This window comes from Phodopus roborovskii, unplaced genomic scaffold, assembly GCF_943737965.1.
Source record: "Phodopus roborovskii unplaced genomic scaffold, PHOROB, whole genome shotgun sequence".
Classification (NCBI taxonomy): Eukaryota; Metazoa; Chordata; class Mammalia; order Rodentia; family Cricetidae; genus Phodopus; species Phodopus roborovskii.
In genome coordinates this window covers 1,612,300-1,630,813 of record NW_026126567.1, presented here as the reverse complement: position 1 = coordinate 1,630,813, position 18,514 = coordinate 1,612,300, and the positions used below count along the sequence as shown (strand labels likewise).

The window sequence follows — 18,514 nt, the reverse complement described above, 5'->3', positions numbered from 1 at the left end:
TCTAAACAAGAAATAATTAAGTTTTTTTTTTTTTTTTCTCTCCCTTCTTGCTTTTGGTAGTCACAGGCAGGCTTCAAATTCAGGATTCTACAGCCTCAGACTGAGAGCCAGGGATAGGGGATAGGCACCATGCCATGCTAGAATTAAATCTTAGATAAAGCCAGAAATCAAAGCTCTATCAACCCGTGGAAGGGGAGAGAGGGCTACACACCCATGCAAAGCCCAGGGATGACTATGCTCAGATTTCTGTGCCATGCAGGCCTAAGCAACTCTCTGCGAGGGCTCTGGTAAAACAACTGACACCATTGGCTGCTTTGTGGGGTTTCCCGCCTGCTCTGGTGGATACAGCCTGGGCTTGGAGACACAGACCCAGGAGAATATAGAAGAGGTGACAGCCAAGCAAAGTCAGGCGACCAGAGACTGTGGCTAGGCTAGCTCCAGAGAAAGAACACGCCCAGACAGCAGGAGTAAGACTCCCATCTAGCAGGTCAGTATCCACCTTCCCAGACTTTAGAATTACAAAGCTCATGTGTGTGCACCTGCCATCATGCTGACAGGTAGGTGTGCTCTGGTCAGATGGGCAGGAGATGGCTAGTACCACTGTCCTTTCTCTGAGCTTCTGGCTCATTCTGTTACAAGCATATGTCACCCGTCAGTGGGTGACAGCCTCTAGCCAGTGAACTCTGCCATGCACTGGACATCTTCATTGAACGGCCTCTAGCTGAGGTGGTCAGGTAACAGCTACACTCTGCAGGTTTTGGAGCCCTCCCTTTACTGTCCCCAGACATATCCCAGTTCCCCTCTAACCTTGGAGCAAAAATACAACCCTATGAGGGCCAGGGCACATTCTTGTAATCCTGGTCAAGGCTAGCTATGCCGCTGGCCCGACACAGTTCTCTGAGCTGAGGAGCAGGCCCCTCTGAAACCCACTGTATCTGCCTGCTCTGAACTACTGGAAGGCTGGGAAGGCACATGCCAAAGCTTGCTGGGATCACTGTAACCCCGCCCCTCACGTACACGGCCGGTGCTCCCCGCCCTACTGCTGCCCTGTGTTAGAATTGCTTCCCATCCAGTTCCCAGTTTTCCCCTTCATGTAATTCAGGCATTTCACAGTAGCACTAGTGAAAATGGCGTGGCAATATATTACTTATAATTTATTAAAGATTGCCTGAGGATTCAGAGAGCAAAGTCAGCCTCGAGCTACAGAGATCAGGCAGTGGTGGCACAAGCCTTACAAGCCTTTAATCCCAGGACTCAAGAGAAAGGCAGATGGATCTCTGAGTTCAAGGCCACCCAGAGCTACCCAAGATTGAATCAGACTAAAAGATTAACACGCTCACATCTTCAATCCCAGCACTAGAGAGATATAAAAGACAGGAGCAGGTCTTCAGTAGTCAGTCACAGGAGTCTCTGGCCACGTTGAGCAGACCATAGTAGTCTGAGTGAAGCCACACCTTTGATCTGAGTTGAGGTAGAGGTGAGAGCTAGTGGCCAGCAACTTTGCTTTCCTGACCCTCAGCTTGAAGTTTGAACCCCAACATCAGTCTCTGGGTCTTTTATTTACGGTGCTATAAAAAGGTGCTCTGTGAAAATCTGACAACCCGAGTTTGATCCCTTGGACGGACCCATAGGATGGCAAGAGAGAACCAACTTCCTCAACTTAACCTCTGACAACCACATGCATGCTGCAATGGATGTAGGCCTATCCATTTTGCCACACACACAAATAAAATTAACCAAAAATTTTTAGCCAGGCACATTGGCATGTGCCTCTAATGCCAGCATTCGGGAGGCAAAGGCCTGGTGGTGGATCTCAATGAGCTCAAGGCCAGCCTGGGTTTCTATGGTGAGTTCCAGGACAGCCAGGGTTACATAGATCTGGGGTGTGGGAGGGGGAAAGAAATCTCAGAGTGACGTATCCCTCTTCCACTTCCATGGTGACTAATTTCTTTTGAGACAGAGTTACCCAGGCTGGCCTCAAACTCTGGGATCAAGAAAATTTTGCCCCTCAGCCTCCGGGGTAGCTGCCTGCATGGCACTCTGCCTGTACTTTGACACTGTGTTTTGTTGTTTTCCGCACTGAAGACTGAGTCCAGGCCCCTGTGTGTGGTCAGTGCTCTACCACTACCACTGAACTGCTACTACCTGTCTTGACTGTATTTTGCCCTCACTGCTCAGGGGGCTCTGGACTCTTCTCATCTTGTGTCCTGGGAGTCAACCTGGGCAAGTGTTCTTTGTTAAGAGAAAGGCTGCCAGGCACTGACACAGAATCCCATGACCCATCTAACCATCAGAAACCCTGTGCACAGGAGGACTCAGGCGGCTTACTTCAGATGGACTTCTGTGCACTGGCGCTGGGGCGCAAAGCAGGCGATGGCCCACACCTTGATCTCGATGCCTGTGTGGAACTGCTTGTTCCTCATGTCCCACACACCTTGGACAGGGGTGGCGATCGCTTTGTTCTGCAAACAGAAGGTGGTTTGGGGTAAGGAAACAAATACTAACACTCTTGCTGATGATCCAACTAACCAAAGATGACTCTATCTCTCTAGGACCCCCTAACTAGCATTGTAAGCAGCTGACACACTTGCACGGCATGGTGAGTTCTAGATGGAGGGAGGCAAGCTAGGTGAGAAATGATCTGTCACCGGTCTGCTAGCCAATAAAGAGCAGCGTTTTGGTCCTAGTGGTGGAGTTTTCATTGGGAATGAAAGGGCAAGGGAAACAGATGTGCGGGGCCTTTCATCATCCCTGAGCATAGTACTGGCATTGTGCCAGCCCCAGCGGCCTCGTGTTCCCGTGCTTGCCTTGGTTATTCCCGCATGCTCGTGCCCTGTGGCCCTGGTGGTCTTGGTGCTTGCAGCTCTTTGTGCACAGGCGCTGGACAAGTTCTGGTCCTTGTGCAACAACGGATTATTCCCCTCCCCCCAATATGGCTTCTGCTGGGCTCAAACACTGGTGCAGAATCTGATCCAGCCATTTGAGCATCCACGCAGCTGCTGACTCAGCTGCCATGGTGTCCCGCCTCCTCCACCTGCTGGTCAAACAGAGCCAATACATCTAAAAACCTTGGGTCCTCCAAGCATCAGCTCCACCTGCTGGTCAAAGTGTGGATGGATATGATAAGGTAAAAAAGTAGATTAAATCTACTTTCTAACTAAAAGGGCAACTATTGGTTTTGTATATTAAAACGAATTTGATGGATTATTTTGGTATGTATGTTTCTATTCGTTTAAGATATTTTTGCATATCGTTACTAACTTGAGGCTATTGTCCTTATACTGCACATCTGGTTCCCTTTTTGCTCAACGTATTACGATACAGCTCAATCTATACAGCTTGTTTATTTTTGCAATATGAACTTTTAGTTCTTAAAAGTCATATAGGATAATAAAGGGATACAGGTTAATATTCATCTATAATGATCAAACTTACAGTCATATAAGTTAGGTTTTCTAGGCATACAGAGGTAGGTTTCAAAAAGGTAAGTAATCTTCAACACTTCAAAGACCTACAGAATATGGCATTTAAAATGCTTTAATAACTTAGACCTTTTTTGACATGAGACAAGTCTGCTTCTGGAAATACCAATATACTTCTAAAGAGGATGATGGGCACCGAAGACACTCCATGTGGAGTTTGCATTCTTTCTAGCACACACCTTTATGGCAAGAGACAGCCCTTGTCTCGACTGCTAACAGTACGCTGTCTAGACTCAACAAGGACACAAAAAAAGGTGACTACCAAACTTTGCCAAGACAGGGTAGGACAGTCCTTCTAAATTTCCTGCTTCTGTAAAAGGTCTGTCTGTAAGAGGTACGGTTTCTCCTCCAGCCACCTGGTCTTGTCCCGCCGCGGCGCCAGCCCCAATCAACACACAGAGACTCTGTATTTAATATAATGCTGTTGGCCCGGTTACTTGTTTCTTATCGGCAAGCTCTGCCTTAATTATTAACTAATTTCTGCTGATCTATCTATATTTCTATTACCGGGGAGCCGGGCGGCATACTGCTTTCCCCTGACTCTCCATCTTGACCCCTCCTTCCTACTTCCTCTCTCCTCCTTGTCTCCTAGTCCCTCCTATCTTCCTTTCCTATTGGCCAACAGTGCTTTATTCATTAACCAGTATGAGAAACATATATACAGAATGACATCTCCCATCATCTGTCAGATATTCTAGGCCTGTAGGCCAAGGTTGGATGACTCAACATTGCAGAGGAAACTTGGGTGACTGTCCAGGCAGCCACCTGTTTCTGTCATTTCCAATTTTTTGGAAATCACTTGCGTACACTTCCTTCTTACTCTGGTAATACTGTTTTCCTTCTCCGGTCTTTGATGGAGTTGAAAACTAAACAGTTACAGTTCTCCCAAATCTTGGCAAAAAACATATTAGGCACAAAACTTTGGACTCTTCAGGAGAGGACAGTTATTGGAGTAATGGCTATAATTTTGTCAATTCTTTAGGAACTGGACATTTAGAATGTATTTCTTACTTAATAATTGTTCTGTTAAGATTATTACCTTTCCTTTCTATCTGGACAACACTTGATAGTAATTCTTACTGTATATTATGTTAGGGGTAGAGCCTTTCCTTCTTCATTAGACATAAAGTGGGGAAGGAAATGTTACAGAATTTTTGCCACCGGTCTGCTAGCCAACAAAGAGCAGTGTTTTGGTCCATGGTGCGGAGTTTTCATTGGGAATGGAGTGGCCTAACGAAAAGGTGTGGTGGAGAGGTGCGCAGGCCCTTTCGGACTGGGGAAGAGCAGTGCATTTGGTCGCTGTGGCTTTGTGCACAGATTTTCTCCACTAATAAATGGTGAGGTAACCCTTCTTTCTCCCTTCTTTCTCAAGGCTGGACAGATGATGACCAGGGAGGTGGATGGGAATGGAGTCAAATGAACGGACAGAAGGGAGAGACGGATCAAGGAGTGGGTTCAGGGTGGGATGAGTACAGATGTGTAAGTGGACGAGGTCGAGTGCAGATGAATGGATGGTTACATGAAAAGCCAGGCGGTGCTGGCACACACCTTTAATTCTACCACTTGAGAGGCAGAGGCAGGCTGATCTTTGTGAGTTCGTAGCCAGCCTGGTCAAAAGATCGAGTTCCAGGACAGCTAGGCCTATTACACTGATAAAACCTGTCTCAAAAAAAGCAAAACCAAAAACCCCCAAAAAACCAAAAACGCCAAAAATTCGTCTTTAAAGAAGGAAGTGGATGAACTTTTGATAAGGTAAGACAGAGTTTTTAGAAACACCAAATGCAATGTGCAAACTTAAAAAGGGTGGAGAAGATGGAGGCTTTGTTAGCATGGCAGCCTTCTGCAGTGCCCAGTGTTTACCCACAGGTAAGGAAGGCTACAACCCCAAAACACACATGGCTACCCTCCCTGTACCCCCACACACGCTCGCCCTGCCCCCCATCCATCGGCGCTCACCCTGCCCCCATAGAGGATGGAGGGCGGCTGCAGAACGCGCCCTGTCACATCTGTCATCTCATCTTTGACCATGATTCCAAATTCACGAACATAGGGGTCAGTATTGAAACTTGCACTCCGCATCTTGAGGGAGGAAAAAGAGGAAGAGGTGTCAGTGGAGGCCATCTCTGCTCAAAGCACGGGAATGAGTTAAGGGTAGTCCTTGCCACACTGCTCCAGCCAGAAGGAACCTGAGAACTCAGTGCTCACCAATTTGCTGATCTCCTCTTGTCGATCCGGTGCTGACCTGGCAGTTGCCCTGATCATGGTTGAGGTCTGATTGTCTGTTAGTTTTTTTATACATCTCTGTCCAGCCACTATGTTACAGACCTACAAAGAAGAAGCACATGTGTCAACACATGTGTCAACACATGCACTGTGACAGGAAGGGAATTTTCAGAGGCACAGGACACAAGCCACAAGCTGGGCACACAACGGTGCACACCTGTTGTGCTGGCTCATCTTATGTCAATTTCACACAAGGTGATGATGGGAGATGTCATTCTGTATATATGTTTCTCATACTGGTTAATAACAAAGCACTGTTGGCCAATAGGAAAGGAAGATAGGAGGGACCAGGAGACAAGGAGGAAGAGGAAGTAGTAAGGAGGAGTCATGATGGAGAGAGCAGTACGCGGCAGCCGGCTCCGGGTAAGAAGACCACATGGAAATACATAGATTAACACAAATGGGTTAATACTTAAGACAGAGCTAGCCGATAAGAAAGTAGTAACTGGCCAACAGTATAATATCCAATACAGAGTCTCAGTGTATTATTTGGGACTGGCGTGGCGGCAGGAAAAGAAAAGGCGGCGGGCGGAAAAACCGTACTCCTTACAAGGTATAGTCATTATAAGGATGCTGGAGTGCAGCTCTCCACAATCGAGGGCTACTGGTGGGACACAGGTGGGGAGAGACAAGCTTTCTTACAGCTGGCTATGGAGAGTTTGACCACGAATATACAGACAGGCAACACAAATTGGACTTGTGTAGCTTTGTTCTGATTTTTTCCTTTTGTTTTTTGTTTTTTTTTTTTTTTTTTGGTGGCGGTATAGAGATCTCAAGGGTGAGAAGCAGATCTGGGAAGTGAATATGACTTGGGTGGCATGATATGAAACTCCCAAATAATAAAAATATTATGAGGAAAGGAAAAAACGGACTGGGTTGTAGGCAAGCTTGCAGGGCATTTTCTTCATTAGTGATTGATGTGGGAGGGCTCAGCCTGTGTGGGTGATGTCTGAACAAACAAACCATGGGGAGGAACAAGCAGCAGTTAGCAGTACACCTTCATGGCCTCTGTATCAGCTCCTGCCCAGGTTCAGTGCCTGCCCTGACTTCTTTAGATGATGAACGATGTGTAAGTGTAAGTGAAATAAACTTTCTCCCCAAGTTGCTTTTGATCATGGTGTTTCCTAACAGCAGCACAAAGTCCAGACTCCCATCACCCCAGGGAGGAAGGATCCCAGGGGGGAGCCAGTCTGGGCTACACAGTGAGAAGGTACCTAAGAAAGGGGTGTGGGGAGCAGAGGCCCACCCAGGCCGCTCATCTCATGCCATTTCAGGGGACAGGTCTCAACAATGCCATGCACTGGCTGGGTCCTACGGCACCAGTGAAGCCTGGCTGGACCTGGGCTTCTCCGTCCCAGCCACGGGAGTAGTGCAGACACTTGCCTCCAAGGGAAGGTAGGTGTGTTTCTGCTCCTGTCCAACTTGTAAACACGGGAGGTGGGGGTAACGCAGAACCAGCTTGTGCCTGTCCTTGAAGTACTGGGCCACCGTGCACTCCACCGTCTGCCCACTCTCCTGCTGCAGCGGGAACCTGTAGAAAGAGGTCACTCAGGCAAGACCCTCCCAGGATCCGTGGAGGCTGGACCTCCAACACTCCTTTCCAGGAGCCAGCATCTCCAGGACTATTCTAGAGCCCCTCAATTGCCAGGCGGCCCATGACTGTTGGGAAACAGCAACTACCTATACATCTAGGAAACACACAAGTCACAATTTCCACGGAACAATTCGGGAAGATGAGTTCAGAAAAGTCTGTTTCCCAGCAAACCCCAGTAATTCCTACACCCTAAAGATCCCAGTGCCGGAAGGAATTGAAGCCTTCCTTCCAGGTAAGAGCACGTCCGTCTCAGTGAGATCAACAAGGGAGCTGGGCTGTGCCACACACTGGCAGATGACAGCTCCCAGGTGGGACAGGCCACGCCCCTCAGCACTCCTAAGTGGACTCGGTTGCCAAGACTGCCAGGCAATGTCATCTCTGGTCTAGTAGGCAGGTGACAGACCTAGATCCAGTCCATCAGACCCTGCTGCTGTAAGAGGACTGGGCACTTTGGCACCCTAGCAACAGTCTGCTTTTTGTGAAAGAGCCAATCAATTGTGTGCTTACAGCTAGACAGACAGATGACATGACTGGACACTGTGTTAGCCCTTGCAACTGCTTCAGCTAGCGGGCTAGTTAGCAGCACATAGGTGTCCTAGCTCCTCCCAGACCTAACGTCACATCCTTCATTCCCCTGAACATGTGGGATTTCTATGTTGGAATCCATATTTACTTAAACAAACAAACAAAAAAAAAACCTTACTTTATGTAAATGTCTGCACACCAGAAAAAGGGATGGGTCCCGTGGGCTGTTGTGAGCTGTCATGTAGTGGTAAAAATTAAACCCACAACAGCCAGTATTCTTACCTACTGATCATCATTGTATATACACACACACACACACACTTTTCTCCAGTAAATTATTTTGGTGGCACATCCCAGCACCCAGTAAGCAGAACCATCTTTGTGAGTAGTTTCAGGCCATCCTGGTCTACACATTAAATCCCCATTTTAAAACAAAACAAAACAGGGCCTGGAGAGATGGTTCGTAGGTTAAGAGCTCTGGCTGCTCTTGCAGAGAACCCAGGTTTGATTCCCAGTACCCATATCGTGGCTCACAGCCACCTATAACTACTGTTCCAGGAATCTAATGCCTCTTCTGAACCCACAGGGACCAGGTATGCACATGATGGGCAGGGAAGCCAATCATACAATAAAGATATTGTTCCAGGAATCTAATGCCTCTTCTGACCCCACAGGGACCAGGTATGCACATGATGGGCAGGGAAACCAATCATACATTAAAGATAAAACTTTAAAAGCAAAAACAAAAATTCCCAACTTAAATTGTGTGTGTGTGCATGCTCATGTGTGCGTGCATGCTCATGTGTGCGTGCATGCATGCACGTGTGAGCATATGCACATGTGTGGATATAGGTACCAGGACAGCACATAAGAGGGCATTGCAGCTGGAGCTGCAGGTGATTGTGAGCTGCCCAACATGGGTGCTGGGAACCGAACATGGGTCCTCTGCAAGAGCATACATGCTCTTAACTACTGAGTTGTTTACCCAGCCCCTAGGGTTCACTTTGTAGAGTGGAAAGTGAATGAGCCACAGAGGTAGCTACTAGCATTTTAGGAGTACAAATAGATCCTTATAGGGCAGCCCCATGACTTCTAGTGTCCGGGAATCTGAGTGGCAGCACCAGGGCTGAGTTTGGAAGGAGAGATAACTGTTTTAGCTGCCTTACGTTTGGTGACTGGCAGGCCGACGGGTCACATTGCAGACACGGTACTTCCTCTTCATCTGACCACAGTGCGTTATCTCCACCTTTAGACCTGGGGACAGACAGCAGGCATCTGAGTTATTCTTGCCATGCACCTACAGCCAGTCTGGAATCACCATAGCAGCTCTGGCCACATTTGAAGCCATGAGCTTCTAGAGGCCAGAAGAAATGTGGCTGTCCTCAGGATGCCATGGCTGCATCTACCTTGTCCTGAGATGCCTTCTGCCAGCACAACTGAGCACAGAGAGACTTAGGTGTCACCACAACCCCTCCCATGGTGATTCTAGTCATAGCCCTTTGTGGTGTGGACAGGACAGGTGTCCCAGCTGTTCCCACCCATGTCTTGTGCACATTAGTGTCATGGGCCCCTCTGTGCATGAAACCCAGCTACCTCAGAGTCAGTGTGCCTTGAGGCTCATTCTCCCCACAGCTCCCACCTCCCTCATCAGAGTGGAACAAGAGCCCATCCATGCATGGGCAGGCCTCAGAGGGGACCCTCCCTCCCAAGCCCGCTGTGATGAGTGGCTCTTTACCTTTAATTTCTTTGGTAAACTTCACCCTTTGGGAATCTGTCAGAGGTTTTTGTTGTTCTTCAATACTTTTAAAATCCAAAACTTCACAAACAAACTCGATGACTGGCTGTGCCTTGTAAAATGCTGTTGCTGATACTGTGTGCAAGAAAAGCAAGAACATCTAGAATAATCCATGTGACTAATAGCAGTATGAAGCTCAGGAGGCCTGGCCTCAGTTTCTCCTCTAACCCCCTCCCCGCCTTCTGTGATTAGAAAACCAATGTCCACTATGCCCAGAGCTCCACACTGACCAAGAAGATTCCATGGTTTTCTGTAGCCATAGGCTACGGTAAGGGATTGGCTGAGTCTGAAGAAGTCACCCAAATAATTACTGTGGTCTTGAACAAGTGTAGCCTGACACAGGACAGCCAGGACCTTGGAGCCTGTAGGCGTTTCTAGACACCTACTTCTGCAAGAGGCATTTCTGAGGTTTTTCCATTCATGCAATTAGTGTGCACCTGACCAAGATATGACCCGGGGCCTTCCTGGAGCTGCTGCCAAAACATGAGAGGAGGCATCGGTCCTCCTGATTGCTGGTCTCTGGCAGAGTGAAGTGGACGCAAGCACAGAGTGTGACCCGAGTTCCCTGAAGCAGGGAGGGATGGGATAGTAGCCAGTGTCCCCGTCACTGACAGCCAACGGATCGTGGGGCTCTGAACCAACCAGTGTACTGATGGAGTCACAGTCCAATGGCATTTATGGGAAGCTGTAAAAACTCAGGCGGAGCTCTCCTGACTGGAGAAGTAGATGGCTGTGGGCGTACTTCAGGAAAGCTCTTATCCCTGGGCCATTTCCATCCACTCCTTCCCAGGCACCAAAGGATGAGCAGCTATGTTGGGTCACAGCCTGTCTGCTTACTATGGGCTGAGCCCTCTGAAACCCTTTACCACTTTAAGTGGTTTCTCCTAGGCACTCGTCTCACGGGGGGTGGGGGTGGGGGGGGGTGGGGGTGGGTAGGGGTGGGGTGGGGTGTGGGGGGGGTGTCTAATACACCGTCAAAGAGCAGGTGAACAGACAACGGTCATCCATCCACGGGCACCTTCTCAGGAGTCCTTCTCAGTGTAAACAACTTCAGGAAACATGGAGAGAAAGTGAGGGGTGTGGCCCTGGCACCCAAATATGAGCCACTGCAGCTGACACATGGCTGACACAGGCAGGCACCACGGAAGGCTAGAGACAGCGATGGGAATCTTTCCTAAGGTCTGGCCTCCTCTGCATGCTTTCAAACCCCCAATCCTATGCGCCCCATTCACTCTGCAGTGAAGCCCAAAAGCTTTTCTTACCGTCAATATTCAGCATCATTTTCCAAAGAGAAGGTCGGACGGACTGGTGGAAGCCAAACCACACTTCCCGGCCCCCACCGAGGGGGTTGGAGCAGCCTTCAGATGCAGTGAAGAATGAACGGCCAACAGGAGTGTACCTGCCGGGAGACGAGCAGTCAGAGGCCGGTCAGGTCAGGAAGGGCCGGCGGCCCCCGCCTCTCCTCCATCACCCCTGCAGCACACTGGCACTCAGAGACCACTCCAGGTTTTTTCCTATAGTCATGCTTGCTATGTGGAGTTGTAGTCTGCATCCACGCAGCGTAAGCAGTAGCTGATGGAGACGCCAGGGGACCACCCTCATTGTGGCTCGAGCTCAGCTTCACTGCCCACCTTGGAAGGTGCTTTCCTCATGACTCTCTCAAAAGGACAAGCGTTAGTCCAGAAACAGGCTCTAGCTAGTGTTTCCACTCCTTTTCCTCACGATGGGCACACCCTTTCAAGTTTTCCTACAGAGGCAGGAGCAGCTGGAGCAGGCACACTCTAAGTAGCCAAACTGCCACTTCTCTGTGTGGCTGAGGACCATGTAGCCACCTAAGCCGGCAACTGTTCCTGGTTCACCGAAGCTCCTTTAAATGACAGGCACCAAAGGCAGCTGTGGACAGCTCCCGGCTTCCGGAGCCTGCCTGTCAGTTATGCACACAGAGCTGCGCTAGAGCCCACCTGCCTGCTGTGTGGACACTCACGTGCATCGCCTACAGACTACTGGACACGTGACATGTGCCACGTTTCAGGATGCCAAAGGGAAGACAAGGTGTTGTGCTTTGGTAGAGGTGACATGCTCGGTGAAATCATGGAGCATGCTCCTCTCCTATCTCACATTCCGTCTGTAAAAACCAGTGTAAACAATCCAAAGGAATCCAAAAGAAAGGAACCACAGGAATTCCTGCTGCTCAATTAAAAGTATAGACGATGTGGCCGGTGAGATGACTCAGAGGGTAAGGATGTTTGTTGCCAAGATTGATGACCTCAGTGGCATCCCCAGGACCCACACGGTGAAAAAAGGGAACTGACTCCTACCAAGCTGTCCTTGGACCTACACACACACACCCGTGGCATGCCCACACACAAAATGAATTTTAGTTTGTTTTTAAAGACAAGATTTTGTTAATCGCTATTACAGGCCATTTCTATGCCTACCTGCCTCCCTCCCATCAACAATCCCTTAGCAGGCAGGCCAGGGTCCTGCCAAGAGTGACAGCTGGCCTGGGATGTCATCTCCTCTATGCCTACTGTGTAGATAGGGAGCCAAAGGAGCACCCAGTTCTCTCCAGAGGGAGCACTCAGCTTTCTTTCCGCTAATCACTTTGACCTCGCAGCTCCATTTCCAACATTCCTAAGGTCCCACTGTGGGCGCGGTGTGACAAGTTTGGATGTGGCTTCCTGGCTTTGATCCCGTATGTTCTGTCTGGCAACTGGGAAAATGATGCACCGCAGCAATGACCCACCCCCCCCCACCTCCTGCCAGGTGTGGCAAAGATCGATCCTCTAATGAAGCAGGCTGACACTCTGGTGCTGGCCATTGTCATAAAAGCCACAGAAGTCTCCCAGGGGTGGGCGCTCACACAAGCACAATGTGGGTGTCCACTGTGCTGCTCTTCACCCTGCACAGGGTGTGAGCTCAAAGCCAGGAGGCAAACCTCCTGCACGCAGACAAGGCCACTGTCACGACTGTTTGCCCCAGAGATGGGATGTGTGGCCACCACCATTGGCACCTCCCCTTCCTTTCCTTGCTCAAGATCTCAATCTTTCTGAGAATACGCAGCTCGTGACCCTTCCTCCCCACGCACGTGATGCTCTCACCTCATGGATGGCAAGTGCCTCATGACAACATCCAGGGCCTGGATCGTCTCGAAAGGGACGCTGGGCAGCCGCCCGGAAAGTGCATCGTGTAGCGCCTGCAAGCTCACGCAGGACACCCACTTGATGGATACCTTGAAGATACGGTCTTTGCCTTCTCCTGGCAGTGTGACTTCCAATTCCACCTGCCAAACCAAAGCACAGAGGTCATATTCCTCCCCAAAAGGCACAAGAAATTAAAATGTATTTTGTGCAGGGGTGTGCATGTATGGTGGGAGCCAAAATTCTACACCAGGTGTCTTCCTCAGCTGCTTCCCACTTTTTGTATCTTCAATCTCTCTTTAAACTTGGGGCTTGGCAGGTCATGCAAGCTGGGCAGGTCATGAGTGCTGGGGTTCTGCCGGACCCTGTTCTTTGCACCTGGTGCTGAGGACAGAGCTCAGATCCCACTGTTTTTGTGACAAGGACTTTAACCAACTGAGCCATTTCCCCAGCCTCAACTGCATTTAGTTTTAACAAATGTGCAGTCACGCAGCTAAGTGGCAGGTGGCTAGCACAGGGGATTCTCAGGACTCCCCTGACATGGGCACTTTTTTCCCCGTTTATCAGCATGGTACTCATGTCTATAACAGTGCGTCAGGACTGCGGCCCACAAAACACTCAGGTGATGATCAAACCGGCAAGGTCATCAGTGGTTGGCATGTCCCTGTTCTTAGAATGCCTTACCCTTTAGTACACAACACTTCCAGCAAGGAGACTGGCTCTGGGCTGGCCTACTACCACTACTCACAGGAAGATACAACTCAGATGTGTGTCCAGAACCCAAGTATGGCTGGTGCACCACATGGTACCAACCTAGGTAGGGAAGATGGTGAGCAGCTACAAACTCAACCTCAGAGGTTGAGGTCACTAATACTGAGCTATGCAGCACTTGTTTGGACATCCTTGCAAGAAGCAATCAAATTGAGAGCAAAAGTAAGTGCATTTTGGCACAGTGCACCACTAAGAAACGAAGCGAGGAGAGAGCTGCACCCCGACACAAAAACTCGGCGTTTGGGGAGGTTGGTGACACACAGAAGCCGCTGTGTCGTCAAGGTTTCGCGTCCTCAGCTGCAGGGCCACCTACCCTCACCCCCTTAGATAGAGTGACTGTCAAAACCACTGGGCCAGCCAGGCTGGAGGGACAGCTGCAGGGACTGGGACCACGCACCCTTTCCTGATAAGGACGCGCTGGTCATATCCTGTTTCAAATGCCCAGGGAGCTGCGGTCTACAGGCTCTCTGGGAAAGCCTGTGCTGGAGAGGTAGTTTTTCTTTTTATTATCAACTTGACATAATTAAAATCACCTGGGAATGGTGAACAACTGAGGAATTGCCTTGATCAGATTGGCCTGTGAGCATTTTCTTAACTAATGATCGATGTAGAAGGGGCCAGCCTGCTTTGAGTGGAGCTGCGCTTGGGCATGTAATCCTGGATCATCAAACTGAGCAAGCCACTGACTCGTGTTCCTCCATGGCACCTACTCAACCCGCTTCCAAGCTCCTGCCTTGGCTTCTCTCAATGTTTGGCCTTTAAGTGAATTAAGCCCACCTCACCCCCAAAGGTGCTTTTGTTTTTATCCCAGCAACAGAAACGGGCAGTGGTGGTGAATGCCTTTAATCCCAGCACTGGGGAGGGGTTTGAGGTCAGCCAGGTCTATAGAGCAAGTTGCAGGACAGCCAGGGCTACATAGTGAGACCCTGTTCCTCCAACCCTACCCCATCCCACCCCCCCCCCAAAAAAAAGAAAGAAATGGTATCAGGAGTGGGGTATTGCTGTAATAAATCTGATCAAGCTGTTCCTGTTGGAAGGTTGTGGAAGCATTAGGAGATTTGGTTGGAAATGCTGGGAGCCTAATGAGCTGCTGTTATGGTGTGAGCGGCACAGACAAGGGAAGACTGGCTTGTGAAGTTTCAGGGGAAGCAAAGATCGCCAGGGCGTAATGGATTTGAGTTAAGAATCTGTGTTAGTGAAACCTTTTGTGCCTTATTGAAACAATTGACCCTGGCTGGTCAGCTGGGGCTGAGGAGTCAGCTGCGATGACTGGGGAGGGAGGGTTCAGGGCACTGTGACCTGTGCCACAATCAAGCAGGTAGCCTTGGGTTGGATAAGAAGGCAAGATGACCAAGCCATGGGGAGCAAGCTGCTTCAGTGGTCTCTGCTTCAGCTTGGGCCTCTGTCCCTGCCTTCCCCAGTGACAGATTATGGTCAGGACATGTGAGCCAAGTAAACCCTAACCCTCCAAGTTTTCTTGACCATGGTGTTTATCAGCAACAGAAAGCCAGCTAGAACAGTGGTCTTCCAAACACCTGTACCAAAACCAGGGTGTGTGTGTGCGTGCGTGCGTGCGTGTGTGCGTGCGTGTGTGTGTGTGTGTGTGTGTGTGTGTGTTTGAAGTGTCTGGCAGGTGACTAGGCAGAGACACAAGGGTGAGTGTTTGCAGGCATGTCTGAGTTCTTAGCAGCATGTCCCAAGTGCAAACACCATAGGGATCCTTGGGAATGCTCCCCTCCCCAGAGCGTCCTGGCTACAAGACACCTTCAGGTCAGCTTAGCGATCATAGGCAAGGGCTCCCATCCATGAGTTGGTTCAGCTATAACTTCCATCCAGGAGGCAGCATCTCAGAAGCTGGCAAAGGAAGGCACTGGCTCAACGCAGAGACTGGAAACTTTAGTCCCAAATTCAGAGCAACTGGTATGTAGCAGTCCTATTCCATCTCAACGTAAGGCTTGGTGAACACAAGTACTCTCCGCCCTAAGGAGCTGCTGCCTTTCCACATGGGCTGGCAGTGAGATTGACCCTGGCAGGTACCCACATCAGGCACTGAGCCACTAGGTGGATGCTAAACTAATGGACTCAAGGAGAGTCCTTTCTTACTACAGATGTCAAAAGAAGAAAAAGGCCACAAAGACAACACTTTGCCGGAAGGAAAGGGAAACCCCTGTGCTAGCTGGAAGGTTCCCAAACTCTCTGACTCCAGATGCTCTTGGTGCAGGCTGCTGCAAACAGGCAATAATGCACCACTCCCCTGCCCGGTGCTCAGATGTCTGGGGCAGTGGGCTGCAGCTCCTCAAACCTTCCTACTTGCACTACAGTGCGGGCCCAGAGGAGCACACAGAACCCCCAGGCCCGTGATGAAAGCCTGCCTTCCATCTGAGATGGAGATGCACCGAACACAGGAGAGGAGCACACAGAACCCCCAGGCCCGTGATGAAAGCCTGCCTTCCATCTGAGACGGAGATGCACCGAACACAGGAGAAGTGCGTGCCTATCCCAGCTGCTCGGCAAGGGGAAGGGGCTTGTGTCATGTCCCATTACCAAGGAAGGCATGGCCACGCCTATTTTCACTCCAGCCTGGGCCGTTAACTTCTGTGACTGCAAGTCTGCATCTGAGCAGCAGAGACACCCATCCCTCTGCCAGGAGGGCTCTCCTCATGCTCCTCCTAGTCTCCAATTATAAATTTGTACCAATGAAACTGTGAATAAACTCCTTATGCTTTTCTTTCTTATAGAGCTTTAAACAAAAACAAATGTGCAAATTAAACACAAAACCTTAAGATCAATAAATCTTCAATTTGCAGTCTGTTAATTTGCCAGGGAGAGCTTGCTTGGCTCATTCACACCCAGTCCTGGGATTCTCTCCAATGCGGAACCTTACGCCCATCATCCGACCCTGGAGTGGCAGCAACAACCCACGTGCCATTGGCGGCTGGGAAAGGCGAGACCAGAACATGACACACAGAGCTCTGGCCCTCTCCCTGCCCTAACGGTACACTCCCGTCAGCACGGTGACATGGGGCTTGGCCACCAGGTACTGGGCCTGCCTGGCCCCACTGGGGACACAGACAGGCATGGAAGAGCTAAGGAACTTGTCACTTAGCAACACAACCGTTAGGTCTGCTGGTCCCTTCCTTGTCAGCTGTGTCAAAGCATGGGTAGAAGCTTGATTACTTTTAAAATAAAACTAAAAGATAAAAATAATAAGGGAAGGTAACCATTTTCTATGCCACCTCACAGGCTTGACTCATCCCCCTCCTCCCCCTCCTCACTGCAGAGGAGGCTGCGGCAGCTCATCCACTTTATTATGCTGACAGCCACACACACACACACACACACACACAGGGGGGCTGTGTCTGCTGGTCTGTGGGTCGCACTTGGGAGTGTTTGCATTTAACCAGCCTCACAGCACACCCCCCACCCAGCAGCTGCCCTCGCCTCCCAGATGGAGTGACTTTATCCAGCAGAGGGCTAAGTAGCCTTGGAGCATGTCTGACTCTCCCAGCACCGGGCGCAGCCCTCCCCGCCTCACCTTGTCCCTGCCGATTGGAAGGGGCATGGCGGTGTACAGGTTCTTCCTTCCATCAAACACTGGCTTCCGATCCCCGAAGATCTGGGTCTTGAAGTGCTGAACCATGTGCTCCACTATTTCCCTGAGACAGAGAATTCGGGAAATATCAATGAAGTTCAGGAAGTGGCATGGGGGCATCTGTGGATACAAACCATCTTTGAAGCTCCTTTAGGAGGCTGGGTTTCTGCCTGACGTGTGGCTTTCCATGCTGGGAGGTGAGATCAGTCATGGGTTTACCTCATTTCCCTGACAGAATGTTCTAATGAGTTCCACAGCACAGAGGGTGGATGGTACTATAACCTCAGAGTGCCAGGTACACCAAAGGACAGCCATTAGTTGTAGACGACACCCACGCTCTGGTGAGGCTGACTGCCTCCCATTGTTCACAGTCACACAGCACTGTGAACAAACCCCTCCCCACCCCTCCCCAACGCAAGCAGAGCAGCAACCCGCACACACTAGATAGATTCCTGACCTCACCAGGTTGATGAAGTGAGCCGGGAACACCTGTGCACTCTCTGCCCAGGAGCAGCCCACTTCCCAAACACAAGGACAACAGCAGCAGGTCACCTGGCCTTGCCCTTGCTGATGGGGAACAGCTCTCTCCATCTGGAGAGCCTACAGGCCACACTGCCACTAAGGATCCTTCTGCATCCGAAACCCTAACAACTGCTGTGCAGCAACCATACAGGATGTTAATTTTTGCTACAGTTCTGGAAGTTTCTTTACAAAACAAAAGCAAAAAATGAATACTTCAGTTAATTTCTATTTATGCCAGTTCTATGTTATTGCATCCTCATTGTGACAAAGAGCTTCAGGTCTGCTCAGACTGCTGCCTAGCCCAGCATTCCCAGGAGCACATGAACAATCCGAGCTTTTACACAAACACGGACCCACTGACATTGTTAAAATTGCCCTTGTATTTTATCTTGCTTTTGTTTTATTTTTAATTACACACACTGTGTGTGGGTGTGCGCACACAGGCGCAGTGACATGGAGCCAGAGGCCCCTGGAGATGGCGCTACAGGTGGCGTTGTTACTTCATGTCCGGGGGAAGTACACTAATCCTCCTGCAGCAGCCTCCCGTGCTCACTGGTGTTTTAACTGATGTTGTCCTACTACGTACCTTAAGAAATATGTTCAATGAAAGTGTGCCACCTACAAATGGAGATATCAACAAGACATGACAGCAGGTGAGCCGCGGATCACACGACCCTGTTGTCTCTAACCCCTTGAGACAATCACCTAAAACTACAACCAGGCCAGGGGACATGTAATAGTTTTACTTTAATATATTACCCAACTGCCTTCTAAAACCTCTGAAGTCGCCTACATCACAGGAGAGGCTTA

General features: G+C 49.8%; 1 protein-coding gene across 1 annotated transcript in view; it reads right to left on the bottom strand.

The window, feature by feature from the left end:
• The window catches only part of Ago2 (argonaute RISC catalytic component 2), a 67,776-nt gene that overhangs the window by 12,032 nt on the left and 37,230 nt on the right, over positions 1–18,514 (bottom strand). The window contains exons 3-11 of the mRNA XM_051202697.1: positions 17,126–17,246; positions 12,781–12,962; positions 10,942–11,078; positions 9,620–9,754; positions 9,051–9,138; positions 7,149–7,296; positions 5,688–5,807; positions 5,439–5,561; positions 2,329–2,462 (exon numbers count right to left, since the gene is read on the bottom strand). Of these exons, the coding sequence (XP_051058654.1) occupies positions 2,329–2,462; positions 5,439–5,561; positions 5,688–5,807; positions 7,149–7,296; positions 9,051–9,138; positions 9,620–9,754; positions 10,942–11,078; positions 12,781–12,962; positions 17,126–17,246 (1,188 nt within the window). The remainder of the gene's footprint in view (positions 1–2,328; positions 2,463–5,438; positions 5,562–5,687; positions 5,808–7,148; positions 7,297–9,050; positions 9,139–9,619; positions 9,755–10,941; positions 11,079–12,780; positions 12,963–17,125; positions 17,247–18,514) is intronic.